General features: G+C 38.1%; 1 protein-coding gene across 7 annotated transcripts in view; it reads right to left on the bottom strand.

Moving 5' to 3' along the window:
• GTF2I (general transcription factor IIi) overlaps window positions 1-15,699 on the bottom strand; it is a 121,456-nt gene that overhangs the window by 94,295 nt on the left and 11,462 nt on the right. For all 7 annotated transcript variants that reach the window (XM_070412822.1, XM_070412821.1, XM_070412818.1 and 4 more), the window contains 2 exons: window positions 5,050-5,153; window positions 357-495 (listed from right to left, as the gene is read on the bottom strand). In XM_070412822.1, the coding sequence (XP_070268923.1) occupies window positions 357-495; window positions 5,050-5,148 (238 nt within the window). In that variant the 5' untranslated portion in view covers window positions 5,149-5,153. Of the gene's footprint in view, window positions 1-356; window positions 496-5,049; window positions 5,154-15,699 lie in introns of those variants that run through there.

Genomic DNA, 15,699 nt, shown 5'->3' with positions numbered 1-15,699 from the left:
GCACAGACTTGTTTTCAACACACCTATTATCTATCAAGAAAAGAACTCCTTATGTGAGTAAGAACTTTCACTCAATTTGAAATTTACCTTCTCTTTAATCTGTTTCACCAATTCAGAGTAATGCCTAGCAAGGAGCAGAGTATAATTAACCATTTTCTTAAACGCTTCAGTATTTACCCTTATATATTTCCATGTCAGTGATTTGTTTTGAGCCTTTTGAAATGTCTCTATGGACATTTCAGAAAGTATTTTTTTTAGTATAAATCTCATTCTGCTTTAAAATACCACATGTGTTAATGCATAAATATTTAGGTTTAATATTTATGAAATACAAAAGATGAAAATACAATACTCACAGTATTTCACAAAATCTTTCTGAAAATCCTTTCTGGTGTTGACAAAAGCACGTCCTCTCTCCGTTCCAACGACAAACACATCTGTTTCGTACACTGCAATGCAGGCCACTTCTGCCTTGGACTTGGCCAGTTCTTTACACTGAGATAGAAACAATAAAGTGTTATATACAGATATAAGTTAAAAACATTGTTTCTGCTGGATGAATAAAAAATCTCATCACCCGGCTGGCTTGGCTCAGGGTTCAGGTGTGTGGACCTATGAACCAGAAGGTCATGGTTCAATTCCCAGTAAGAGCATATGCCCAGGTTGCAGCCTTGATGCCCTGTAGGGGGCATGCAGGAGGCAGCTGGTCAATGATTCTCATCATTGATGTTTCTGTCTTTCTCTCCCTCTCCCTTCCTCTTTATAATCATCAATAAAAAATATATTCTAAAAAAAACACCTTATCACTTAATCTCTCTTAATATATAATCTGGAAACATAAAGTTCCTAGCTTCTGGCCTTAAAGTTATACACAAAAACAAGTCCCAATTTTTTTAAGGTACTTCTCTTTTTTAATAGTTTTTACCCTGATTTTAAACAGAAGAAAACACAAAATTTATTAGACAAAGGGCAAAGACCTCTTGTAATCTGTTAAAGGCCGAATCCCCACCCCCACCCCCCAAAAAAGGACTCAGATATGCACACAGACTTACTGGAGAGTACTCTCAATAATAATAACATCTGTGAAGTGTGAGGGGAGCAGGACTGGGCACCTGCATCAGGGGAGCTCTGGAGCTGGAATGGTCCTTCCCAAAGAAGGGGAGAGATCTTGGTGAAGGGATCTTCTAACATGCACGCAGCTGGGGTGATTGGTGCCTTTAGAAGGGTCTGGAAGCCATAGCATAACACCCACTACTTAATCCTACCTCTAGAAGTTTCTCCATATATATACACAACTGGAATAACTTTTAGGTGCGATACTTATTACTAAGAATGATGTTTACTAAGTATATTCCTAAGAGATTAAATATTATTTAAAATCTTAGAGTATATAACATAATATTCCATTTTATGGATATACAATAATTCATTTCATGTTAACCTTATTGAAAATGTTCCTGATTCCAATTAGCACTCCTAAAAATAACAATGAACCAATAATCAAAATCTTTATGTGTATTTTTAAAAATACATTTTTATTGATTTCAGAGAGAAAGAGAGAGGGAGAGAGAGATAGAAACATCAATGAAGAGAATCATTGATCGGCTGCCTCCTACATGCCCCCTTCTTGGGGATGGAGCCCACAATCCAGGCATGTGTCCTTGATGGGAATCGAACCCAGGACCCTTCAGTCTACAGGCCAATGATTTCTCATCAGAAACTCTACAGGCCAGAAGGGAATGGCATCAAGTACTCAAAGGTAATGGAAAGCATGGATCTGAGACCAAGATTACTCTATCCAGCAAGGCTATCCGTCAAAATAGACAGTCAAATAAACAGTTTCCCAGACAAAAAAAAAAGGCTAAAGGAGTTCATCACCACCAAGCCAGCATTACAAGAAATGCTAAAGGGATTGCTGAAAAGAAGAAACAGAGACAGAAACCTAGCCATACAGAATTAAAATGGCTATAAATAAGTTCCTCTCAATAATAACCCTAAATGTAAATGGATTAAATGCTCCAATCAAAAGGTGTAGGGTAGCTGAATGGATATAAAAACATGACCCAACTATATGCTGTTTGTAAGAGACCCACCTCAAAACAAAAGACACACACAGGATGAAAGTGAAGGGATGGAAAAATTTTTCCATGCAAATGGAAAAGAAAAAAAAAAAAGCTGGAGTAGCAATACTCTTACCTGACAAAATAGACTTTAAAAGCATCATGCTAAGTGAAATAAGCAAGTCGGAGAAAAATAAATATCATATGATCTGACTCATTTGTGGAATATAATGAACAACACAAACTGATGAACAAAAATAGAGCCGGGGGTGGGGGGGAAAATATTCTAGAATATCACAGAAGTAATCCTTTTATTTGCAGATTTTTAATATTTCCTACAACTTTTGTGATATCATACTATGTTAGTACAGTTTTGGTAATAATATTATACTTAAAATCCTTTTATTCTTAAAATATTAATGTTTAGTCCATGTAATATTATTGTATGTAAGATCATTTTCATTGAATAATTTGTGTTTATTGCATGTTGTAACATCATCTTTAAAATCGTTTTCCTTGAGATATTAATGTTTATTGCATGTAACATTATATTTAAGATCGTTTTTCTTGAAATATTAAGGTTTACTGCATTTAACATATTTAAAAGTTTTTCATGAAATAAAAAACTGAAAAACACTAAATATTCAAAATTGAATGTAAAAAAAAAATCTGCTCATTTTATCTTTCCCTTAATTAATTAGTAGTAAGAATTACCAATGTGTGAAATTTTTAAAAGAACTATAAAGTCTAAAAATATATATAAAAATAAAAATATTTTAAAATAAATAAATAATAAAACATCATCTTAAATAAATGTTACACTAAGTGCAATGATCAGAAATCTTTTGAAGTATTATAAAGCCATAGTAGAGAACTTCCTACCTAGAGGTGAAACAAAAGTTGTTTCTAGTAGGAAGAATCATGCTGTACTATAATTTTGTTACACTACATTTATATCAGATGTACTTAAGCTGCTCACTGTAATAGTATATTACTTACTTTGTGATAAATAAGAGTGCATTTTTATTGCATTATTCACCCTCTTAGTTGGACAGCCCTGTCACCAAAGGCAGTATTTACTAAACAGCAAAGCAAAGTTCATGTACTATCTAAGGATTACCAAAAAAAAACCTATAGGCAAAGCAAAGAATGAAGTCAACCTAAACACCTATAAATATACTTCATAATATACAACTAGGAACATAAGGAGAGATACTTTTACCCTGCTGATGTGGATTAAAAAAAAGCTAAGAATAATAAAGTGACTGCCAAAGATGAGAAAGCTATAAAGATATTCGACGGAAGAGAATGGATCCTATGTGACCCTATATTATTCTATGTAGAGATTAGTAGGAAAGAAAATATTTTAGTATCAACAGAATAGGATTTAATCTCTAAATTAATATTTAACATTACGGGCCAAATTTGGCTGATTTTATGATCACAAGGCAGAAATAGTGACTCTCAGAAAATAACAGTAAATAGCCACTAACCATTCTGAAATTTCTTTCTTTGAGGAGATACTTTTTTAAATTCTTAAATAGCAGAAAAAAGAATTGCCCTAAGGGGAAAACAAAAAAGAATCTACAAACTATGTCATACTGAGACCTGTGAAGTTAAACACTATCTAATACCAGTTAACACTTAATACAGAAAATACATAGCTTCTGCCCTACCAGCGTGGCTCAGTGGTTGAGCTACAACCTATGAACCATGAGATCATGGTTTGATTCCCAGCAGGGCACAAGCCCAGATCGCATGCTCGATCCCTAGTAGGAGGCATGCATGAAATAGCCCATCAATGATTCTCTCATCATTGATGTTTCTGTCTCTCCCTCTCCCTTCCTCTCTGAAATCAATAAAAATATTTTTTTAAAAAGAAGAAAATGCATAGCTTCCTCCTACTTACAATATTTAATTTCAATGTGTCAAAAAATACCTAAATCTGATGTTTTATAAATCTACTAGAGGCCCGGTGCAAGAAATCCGTGCACTTGGGGGGGGGGGGGGGGGATGTCCGACTGACGTGGAGGCAGGAGAGGCTCCCACCACTCTGCTGCACTCATCAGCCGTGAACCCGGCTTCTGGCTGAGCGGCGCTCCCCTATGGGAGCACATTGAACACCAGGGGGCAGCTCCAGCATTGAGCATCTGCCCTCTGATGGTCAGTGTGTGTCATAGCAACTGGTCGTTCCACTGTTAGGTCGACTTGCATATTAGCCTTTTATTATACAGGATGAGCTCAAATAATAGGTTTCAAGCTACATATCCATAAAAACATGATAAGTAAATTATACTAATAGTTTGCTATAGTTATATAAGATATAGGTCTTTGGAAAATAAAGAGCTAACACACTACATATTTAGGTATCAGGTGGCAGGGTAAGGACAATTATTAATGCATAGCACAATAAAATAAAGGGTATAAAATACTGAATATGCTCTTGTGACCCAAAATTCTGATGTTTTTTATACAGATACTATAAACAACAGTACCACATTATAATATACCAACTCATTCTGAGAAACTTCAAATATTACACATAAATTCAAAGTTAATCACTGTAAAACAAGGGATTGCCTAAGATATTTATAGGTAAACAGTTAAAATTAAATGTAAAATATTAAACATTTAGAGAAGTTAAGAATATCCTGGCCCAGCGGCATGGCTCAAGGGCCGAGCATCGACCTATGAACAAAGAGGTCATCAATGCACATGCCCAGGTTGCTGGCTAGATTCCCAGTGTGGGGCATGCAGGAGGCAGCCAATCAATGATTCTCTCCCATCATTGATGTTTCTATCTCTCTCTCCCTCTCCCTTCCTCTCTGAAATCAACGAAAATCTATTAAAAAACAAAAACGTGTGTTTTTTAAAAAAGAAAAACTAGAAACATATTACTAGTATATGTTTTTAAGAACAAATCAATCTCATCCACAAATCCAATCTTATCCAAACATGGAAAGTTTACAGAAGTGTAAAGCCATCTCACCATGGACTCAAGAGCAGACATGAGAAACGTCACCACCATTCTGCTCTCTGAAGACTCTTCATCTTCAACCGGCAGGGCAGACATTGCTACTTGTGCCATGATCCCTGTGCAAGATAATTAAGAAGAAAGTGAGTAACTGAAATACAGTGTTCTGCTAAATGTAAGGTAATAGATGTAAGGTCTTCCACAAACTGCTTTCATTTATATCGCATAAGAGAAAAATAAGGCTCAAAAACCAAGTATTATTTGCCAAAAACTCCTACTTCATAAAATAGAGCTTCTATCTCATAACTTTCCATCTAGTTTTATTTCCATAAAATTAGTTTAGCATCATCCCCCAAAATAAATTCCGAACCAGTTAAAATTTCTCCCAAGTAAAACAAAGATACACGTCACAGCCGAGCTGTAGTTTATCAAATTACATCATAGAAAACAGATGCAAAATTCCCTTTGTCCCATATACACACTGATTATAGAAAAGAGGGGGTAAAGTAGACTGAAGCTGGATGAAGATTATTTCTTCTTTCTTATTAAAGAGGAAATAGGTTGCAGAACAAATGCCATCTAAGATTCCTTTACAATACTGCATATTATTCTCTTTAGAAAACATTTCTGATACTCTGATATCAGCAAAAAGCCTCAACTGAATTTCAAGCACTGTAAAAATATAACACATAAATATCAAATAGTAAGTGCTGACAAGGATGTGGGAAAATTTGACCCCTGTGCACTGCTGTTAGGAATGTAAAATGGTGCATCCACTGTAGAAAACCATTTAGCAGTTTCTAAAAAATTTAAACAAAATTACCACCCTGTTAGAGTGGCTCAGTGGGTTGAGCATTGTCCTGTACATCGAAAGGTTGACAGTTCAATTCCTGGTCAAGGAACATGACTGGGTTGTGATTTTGACCCTCTCTCCCTTCTCCCTTCTAAGCTTGTCCTAGGACAGGGGTGGGCAACCTTTTTGTGAGTGCGTGCCAAAACCAGCAAAATCTCTGACTCAAAATTCTTCTGCGTGCCAACCCTAATTTTTTGAGAAAATGTTACGCCTACTTGATATCTCTTAAGGTGTACATATGTGAAGAACCTTGAAGAAATAATCAAATTCATTCGAGCGACAAAAACACAGTATATGATGATGAAAAATACATTTATTTTTTAATGTATACATGTACACTGATAATCCGACAGAAAGCTTTATGACTCCATTTGATATTATCAGTGGGACTTTTGCTGCTGCATCACTGATGACAGAAATCTTAATTTTATATCAGGTTTATATTTCGTGACCTTCAGAGATATGCACGAGCTACTACTTTCATCCGTCAGGCTACTCCTATTACGAGACTTAACAAAATTCATCACTGAGAACAAAGATTCACAAGCGTATGTGGATGAAACCAAAACACTGGTCGGATCTAGGAAGGCAGGGAGAGTTAAGGCAGAGGCATAGAGATTGCTCTTCCCCTCTCTCGTCAATCCATGTCTATGGTCTTTAAGATAACTTGTTATGTAAAATTATTTATCTAAGATGCACCTACACTGAATTTATCTGAAAAATAAAAAAGTCGATATTAAGAAAAAAATTGTAAATGGAAGATTATAAGAGAGGGTTTCACGTACCAGCAAAAGTTACTGGTGTGCCATGTTTGGCACGCGGTTGCCCACCCCTGTCCTAGGATAAGGATTAATAATAATAATAATAATGGTAAATTTAAAAAACACACACACAAAATTAACATGCTGCAAAAATCCCACTTCTGTGTGTATACCCAAAAGAACTGAAAGCAGGGACATGAACAGACATTTGCATACCCATCTTCATAACAGCATTATTCACAATAGCCGAAAGATGGGAACATCCCAAATGTCCACTGTCAGGTAAATGGATAAACAAAATGTGATCTATAGATGCAATGGAATATAATTCAACCTTAACAAGGAATGAAGTTCTGATACATGCTATAGGACATGGATGAATATTGAAAATATTCTATTTTTAAAAATAAATGAATAAAAAATAAGAACATTATTCTAAGTGAAATAAGCCAGACACAAAAGGACAAATATTGTATAACTTTTCTCACATGAGACATCTGTAACAGTCAAATTCAAAGAGACAGAGAGTAGAATGGTAGTTGTCAAGGACTAAGGGGAGGTGGTAATGGGGAGTTACTATTTAATGCATATAGTTTCAATTTGGGATGGTAAAAAAGTTCTGGAGATAATGGTGATGATTGTATAATAATGAGAATGTACTTAATGCGAGGAATAGAATATTTTAAAATGGTTAAAATTGTAAATTTTGATATCAAATTAAAAAGCAAAAACATACCACATAAGACACTCTAAGGCAAAAATCTAAAGCAAATTTTTAAAAATTCTCATACTAGCCCTGGCAGGTGTGACTCAGTTAGTTGGAGCATCGTCCATGCACCAAATGGTCTCAGGTTCGATACCTAGTCAGGGCACATACCTAAGATGCATGTTCAGTCCACATTCAGGATATGTTCAAGCTGCAACTGATCGATGTTTCTCACATCAATGTTTCTCTCTTTCTCTCTACCTCTCCCTTCCTCTCTCTCTAAAATCAACTTTTTAAAAATTAAGGACTAGAAGTATAAATGGGAATTCTAAAAAACACATCTATATATATTTAATTTACTGAATACTTGGGTATCCCTTAACTGAAGCTCAATATTCCAGGAAACATACAGAGCTGTTAACATGAAAATCATCTTGGTTAAAAATGTACCTGAATCTTTTCCCTATTTTTAAACAGGATGATCTATTTCCTTATTATTAAAAACTCTGATCTATTTCCCATCTGCTACCACGTGAATCAACTGCTAGACTAGAATTAGGCATCAACATATAATAAAGTATATATACTGAGGAAATAAAAGTTAATAATAGCCCTGGCCAGTATGGCTCAGTTGGTTGAGCATTGTCTCATGCACCAAAGATCCCTGGTTCAATTCCCAGTCAGGTTTCAGGTTTGATCCCCAGTAGGGGACAAGTAGGAGGCATGTTTCTCTCTCAAATTGATGTTTGTCTCGCTCTCCTAGGTGCACAGGACAACGCCCAACAAATTGAACAACACCGGCCAGGGCTGTATTTCTTAATAATCTAACTTTTCCTTTAATTCTCCAGCAAAAGAAAAAGGAAATGTGTTCTCATTTTACAAATGCAATGACTTGTCAAGGTCATTGCCCTAGCAGGTTGGCTCAGTGGATAGAGCGTCAGCCTGGTGACTGAAGGGTCCTGGGTTCACTTCCAGTCAAAGGCACATGCCCGGGTTGCAGGCTCAACCCCCAATAGGGAGCGTGCAGGAGGCAGCCAATCAATGATTCCCTCTCATCATTGATGTTTCTATCTCTCTCTCCCTCTCCCTTCCTCTCTGAAATCAATAAAAATATTTTTTTTAATTATTTTAAATGTGAGGCCCATGCTAAAAACAGCTTCTTCTAGGTATCTGGGAATACTACCTGCCTGGGATCACCACAATCCCAGTTCAAGGATTCAGGTTCCTTGGACCACCAAGGAAATGTTAACCCAGAACACAAATGGGGATGTAGGCTGGTTTAATTCTCAATTACTCCTTTTTTGCACTCCCAGTTTATTGAAGAGAAGGGTCCCTATATGACCCCTGAATTTTGTACAAGTTCTGAACTTTGATTTCTAAGACTCTCATCTCACAATGTTTTCAAAACTCAAGTTCATGTCTGGCCAGTGTGGCTCAATGGCTGAGCATCGACCTATGAGCCAGGAGGTCATGGCTTGATTCCCGGTTAGGGCACATGCCCGGGTTGCAGACTCAATCCCCAGTGTGGGTATGGGTGTGGGGCATGCAGGAAGCAGGCAATCGATGATTCTCTCTTATCATTGATGTTTCTATGTCTCTCTCCCTCTCCCTTCCTCTCTGAAATCAATAAAAATATATTTTAAAAAACAAAAACAAAACCACTCAAGTTCATGTGGTGAAACTGGCAAACGCCCACAGGACAAAGGTAATTCTGAATTCTAGTATCGGAATTCCCACTTTTCTTTTAATATTAGCCTTTTCACATTATCCCTCCAAAATGTATCTCTATTTTATCAACTTTCTGGTATTTTTACCAACATTTTGCTTTATAATTTTATAACATGCTTATGAGTTCCACCAACTCCAGGAACCACACCTTACATTATTTATTCTCAAGAACAAGTTATGAATTAGCCAGAACTAGTAGATTACAAGGTTACAAATTCTCAATTCAGACCATCTCAAGTAAAGAAGGGAATATTTATTGGTCTGTTTATTATTCATTTCACTTTAAAAGTTGCACTGCTAGACCCAGGAACATAAGACATCACTAGAGTTATCTCTATTCCCTTCCCTCCCTGTGGACCTGCCTCACTTCTTGAGCAGATGGGTTTCTTCCCTAAAACAGAGATACAGACCCATGTTTCTTTAAGTTTACCACACACCTGTACTATATAATCCAGAGGCAACAGACTATCATATCTTCCTGCTACTGTTTGCACAAACGTTTTAGGGGTCTGCGTCACAAGCTTATCCTACCCAAACCCAATTAACTATGACTAGTCAGAAAAAGATTACCTGGGATACACTGTGATTAGCACTACAGCTAGAACCACATGAAATAGGAAGATAGGCAGCTACTCAAAAGGCAAAGCAGGACACTTATCTGGAGGAAAGAGATGAGAAAAGCATGCCAGGAACACAAAACATAACAGCTACCTGAGCCTGCCATATCATCTTTCAATTCCCTTAATTCTTCCTTTCTGAATGTTTTTTTATCTTTTGTGACCCTAACTTTGATTTTAATACTTTTGTGAGTTTCAAATATGAACAAATTGGACTGTTCCTGTTTCATTTCCTTATCTTTTATCTTTGTCAACTATTGTTTCATAGATGCGATGGCCTTCATTTATCTTTCTGAAAACGGACTCCAGCCATTCTTTAAAATCTCCTTGAGTTTCTTGTTGGAGATCCATTTCAGGGATTGGGTTTATCTGTGTCTTTACTATTTTGTTCTACCTCAAAATATACCAATAATTAATTCCACATAATTTTTTTCATTTCCCCATACTTCTGCTTTGAATTTACTGATCCTTGTTGTTAATACTGCACAGCAAAATAACAACAATTATAGTGAGTGAAAGAGAACTCTTGAGGATTTTCACACACACCATCATCACTCTAACAAAAAAAAACGATGTTCTTAATATTTTTTATTATGCTAATCTCTAAAATATTACTAAATTTTCAACATATATCTGCTTCCAAGTAAGCTTCAGGTAAGACTGGTAAGTAGAGGAGACACCATCACCATGATCTTGTTTTTTTATTATATTCATGTCCTATTTCTTTCTTGTGCTATTATGTTGTTTTCAACAAACATCTTTCCATTTCAATCTTACAACATGCAATCTTAAATCAAAATATTAAAAAAAAAAGATATTTTAGTGCAATCACTTTATTCTATTATTTTAGAAATGAGAAGCCCAACCCAGGAAGATTAGCCATCCTGCTTAGGTCATACAGTTAACTTCTGTTTCTTTGTTATGGGTGGGGCCACAACATTAGTAAGAAACAGAATCCGGAGGATGAGGCCCAGAAATCAGGATTTTAAAAAGATTCCCAGGTGATTCTAATGTGCAGCCAAGGTTGAGAACCACTGATCTAGATGAACACATAACTTACTTCACAAAATGCTGCTGACAGCCACCAGCTGGCTGGTGTGCTTAATGGTTAGAGCATCCGCCGGAGCACCAAAAGATTGAGGGCTCGATTCCTGATCAAGAGCACATACCCGCGTTGCAAGTTCGATCCTCAGCCCTGGTTGATCCCAAGCCTTGGTGGGGGCACATGCGGGAGGCAATCAATACATGTGTCACTCTCACATCAATGTTTCTCTCTCTCTCTCTCTTTCTCCCTCTCCCTTCCTCCCTCCCACTCTCTCTCTAGAAAAAAAAAATCAATGGAAAAATATCCTCAATGAAGATTAAACAACAAAAGGTTAAAATTAATAAAGACGATGCTCCTCCAATTTATTTAGTTAATATCATTATCTAATATAAACATTAGTATCAGAACTGGAAGTTAGTATAACTTGGTTAAAAGCATGGGTTCTAACTGCCTAGGTTTATATTAAAACTATCCTTCACAATAGTTCTTCTGGATTAATTAGTATCTCAAATCCTCATTTATTTCAACTTTAAAATGGTAATCCTAACAGTCATCTGCTTTAGGACACAGGATTGCTGTGAAGATTAAATGAAGTAATGTAGGCAGCACCTTGAACAGTAAACTCATTATGAGCTCTCAAAAAATGTAAATATTTGTCACTGGTTTTATTGCCTAATTCTCCCACCACCATCCCCAGTTTTGACATGTCCTCCAGTAGAGAGCTTGCTATTTTTAAAGTAACAATTTGCAATTACTGGACTAGTTTAAAATTAGTCCCTGTAATGAGAAGAACCTTCTTGTACAAAAAAGGCCTTTCAATGCACTGTGTTCCCTTCACAATTCTGTTCTCTAAATTACGCATGCCCAGTTTGTCTTGTGCTTTCCCTGTAACATGATTTCCAAAACATTTCTCAGCCACAATAGCATCAAAATATTCTCTATTTTGTCCAGTGTCCCAGAAGTGGACATAACATTTTGGATAAGATCAGTTCACCAGAGACTACACTAGGACTTGTAACTCCCATACTTTCCTTGTTCCGATTAACACAGAAAAACATTTTAATTCACATTTCTAAGAGATTATCTCCATAGACTTAATAAATACTTTCCAAAGGGAAATAAATTAGGCTGGTGTTTCATTGAGATGTTCCATTTTATAAATCTATATATATAAAAGCCTAAGCGACCAGTCAATTGAACAACAAAACAACTGGTCAACCAGTTGCTATAATGCACACTGACCACCAGGGGGCAGACGCTCAATGCAGGAGCTGCCCCCTGGTGGTCAGTGCTTTCCCACAGGGGGAGTGCCGCTCAGCTAACCGATGGGTGCCAGATGTCGGGCTCACGGCTGCAGTGGTGCTCGCCTCTCCAAATCGGGACTGACTGGGCACAGGCAGGTGCAGCAGGGCTGGGATGAGCGGGAGCATTGCGGCGCCAGGCCCAGGCTCGGGCTCCTCCCCGGCCGCTTGCCACTTCGAGCACTACTACATCCCTCGGGGAATGTCGGGCAGAAACTGGCAGTCTGACATCCCCAAGGGGTCCCGGATTGCAAGAGGGCATAGGCCAGGCTGAGGGACCCCACCAGTGCATGAATCCGTGCACCGGGCCTCCAGTACAGTATTTAATAACAGAACATAGCCCTAGCCAGTTTGGTTCTGTGGACCAAAGGGTCCCGGGTTTGATTCCTGTCAAGGGCACATACCTCAGTTGCAGGCTCCTCCCCGGCCTGGGCCCTGGTCAGGAAGTGTGCAGGAGGCAACCAATAGATGTGTTTCTCTCACACCAATATTTCTGTCTTTCCCTCTCTTTTCCACTCTAAAAAACCAATGGAAAAACATCCTTAGGTAAGGATTAAAACAGAAAACAAAACAGTAACGGAATATAATGTGTCATTTATATTAACATATAATGTGTTAATTATATGTTAACATACATATTTAACATATACACTTCAGCAAACAGGAAAAATAGAGCCATATAGCCCATTTTAGTTCATTTAACTTTCATTCACTTTTAGAAATTATATATAACGAGAGGCTCAGTGCACGAAATTCATGCACGGGGGAAGGGGGTGTCCCTCAGCCCCGGCCTGCACCCTCTCACAATCCAGGACCCCTCAGGGATGTCAGGCCTAAACTGGCAGTCTGACATCCCTCTTGCAATCCAGGACACTGCAGTGACCATACTTTTCATACAGGTGAAAGGCACCTTGCTGTTGTATAGGCAGCTAGATTTTTTTGCCCTAATTATAAAACATAGTACATAACATGATCCTTCTGAGGCAGTAGTACCATTTCCCCCATCTTATGGGTGGAAAAACTGAAGCAGAGAGAAGTTAAGTAATTGGCTTTGTCACACAGTTGTAAGTGTCAGAATCAGGGCTGACCACAAAATGTGCAAGCCAGAGTCCATGCCTGTCATCGCTGCATCATCCTGTTTTTTCAGTGTTAGAGTAGCCTTGCCAAGTTTTAAGTTTTAAATCTACCAGCAAGAGACTGTTCCCAATATATACGGTAGGGTCCCTATGCCTGGCCAGTGATCAGGGCCATCTGTGGGGCAACCAGCAGGCGGAGAGATTGGGGGGGGGGGGCCCCCCACCTTGGCTGGCAGCCTGGTGCTGCCCTGGCCGGCCCCACCCCCCAACCACCACCGCCAGTTGCCTCCCTCTGCGGGAGGTGACCAGCAGGGCGCTCGCCAGCCCGCCCTGGGCCCCCCCTGCCCCCCCGACCCTGATCGCCACCACCAGCCACCTCCCTCTCAGGGGGCATACGCTCAACACAGGAGCTGCCCCTGACCGGGGTCAGCTCCTGCATTGAGCGTCTGCCCCCTGATGGTCAGTGCACGTCATAGCAACTGGTTGTTCCACTGGTCACTCTGCCATCCGGTCAATTTGCATATTAGGGTTTTATTATATAGGATGGCAAGTACTTAAAAATAAAATTAGAAATCCCTAAGACAAAACTCATCAAGACTGATTTTTGTTTCATTTTGTTTGTTAAGCCTCACCAGAGGATACCTTTTCCATTGATTTTTAGAGAGTGGAAGGGAGGGAGGAGGTAGGAAGACAGAGACAGAAACATCAATATGAGAGAGACACATCAATTGGTTGCCTCCCGAATGTGCCCCAACCAGGTATGTGCCTTTGACCAGAAATCGAACCCTTGACCCTACAGTCTGAAGGCCAATGCTCTAACCACTGAGAAAATCAGCCAGGGCAAGATTATTTTTTTATTTTTTTTTTATTGATTTCAGAGAAGAAGGGAGAGAGAAAGAGTGAGACAGAAACATCAATGATGAGAGAGAATCATCAATCAGCTGCCTCCTGCACACCCCACACTGGGGATCGAGCCCGCTACCCAGGCATGTGCCCTGACTGGGAATCAAACCCAGACTTCCTGGTTTAAGATCAATGTTCAACCACTGAGCCATGCCGGTAGGGCAAGATTGATTTTTTAAGTCAAGAATTTTAAGTTTTTATAGCAGGCTATGCTTACATTTATTTTAAGATACTAAATTCTTAAATTCTATCTGCTGAAATAAAGCTGGTAATTATATCAATAAAAACCAAGTGTTCCCTCAAAAAGAAACAAAATATACTTAAAAGGTTAAGATTTGAAAGTATTAATACTTAAAAATTTATACCCTTTTCCAACCCATTTCCAAAAATTTTGAAAGAGCTAACAGCAATAGATTTCTAAAAAATGTAAGCCTGGTGAAGGGAAGAATGACAAAATAAATGAGGCCAGGGAAAGAGGATTTGCCCAATTCGAGGATCACATGTTCAATTCTGAGTTTCACAGTAGCCAAAACAATGTCCTTGAAAGACAAATTAAAAAACCTTATCAGCTATTCAGGAACACCCACACTTTTCTTGGCATTACAGTTTAAGAGAAAATCTTTGAATTGCAAATTATTGTAAATTATACATTTAAATTGACAATCCGGATTTTTAAAAAGCAGTAGCTTGTCCTGCCAATAGACAAAGAGTATGTCCATTTGACCTTACTCCAAGTTTAAAAATCATTTGGTATTAGAAAAGCTGGATCACTTGTTCTTTTTCTAACTGTATGAATTGGAAGCAGAAATGAAAATCAAGTAATTATGGTTTAGAAGTCCATCTTTATTTTTTCAAATGTACTGTTCCCAGAAGGCAGGCAACAGAGCAAAGCTATTATGAACACCAATTTTGGAATCAGGCCAAAGTTCTGAATTCAAGTTCGATCTGCAATACGAGATATGGCTGACCTTGGGATTCTTTTATTTTTTATTTTTTATTGTTTCTATTGATTTTAGGGAAAGAGGAAGTGGAGAGAGAGAGAGAGAGAAAAAAAAAATCAATTGGCTGCCCCCCATACACACTCCAACTGGGAACCCAAAACCTAGATATGTGCCCTGGCTGAGAATCAACTGGCAATTTTTCGGTGCATGGGATGATACTCCAACTGAACTTCATGGGTCAGGGCTCACCTTGGGATTCTTTAATCCTAAGTTTACCAGTCTAGAAAAAGACAGTAATATGTATACTTACCTCACAAGGTTGTTATCAGAATGTATTTATTTACTTTTTTGGGGGGTGGGGGGTAGGGAGACAATAAAGACAACTTTATTATAAACTGGGCATTAGGCCCAGCCAGCATGGCTCAGTGGTTGAGCATCAACCTACGAACCAGAAGGTCATGGCTTGATTCCCAGTTAGAGGACATGCCCAGGTTGCAGGCTCAATCCCCAGTGTGGTGCGTGAAGGAGGCAGCCAATCAACGATTCTCTCTCATCATTGATGTTTCCATCTCTCTCTCCCTCTCCTTCCTCTCTGAAATCAATAAAAATATATTTTAACAAAAAAATAAACTGGGTATTAGAAGACATTAAGATATTATTAATTTTGTTAGTTGTGATAACATTCTTGTGAATATATTAAAAATGTGTTTATTTTTTGGAGATGTACACTGACA

This window comes from Myotis yumanensis, unplaced genomic scaffold, assembly GCF_028538775.1.
Source record: "Myotis yumanensis isolate MYYU_CA2020_CCGP unplaced genomic scaffold, mMyoYum1.0.hap1 SCAF_4, whole genome shotgun sequence".
Lineage (NCBI taxonomy): Eukaryota > Metazoa > Chordata > Mammalia > Chiroptera > Vespertilionidae > Myotis > Myotis yumanensis.
Note: the sequence above shows the minus strand (reverse complement) of the source record. Positions and strands in the feature narration are given on the sequence as shown.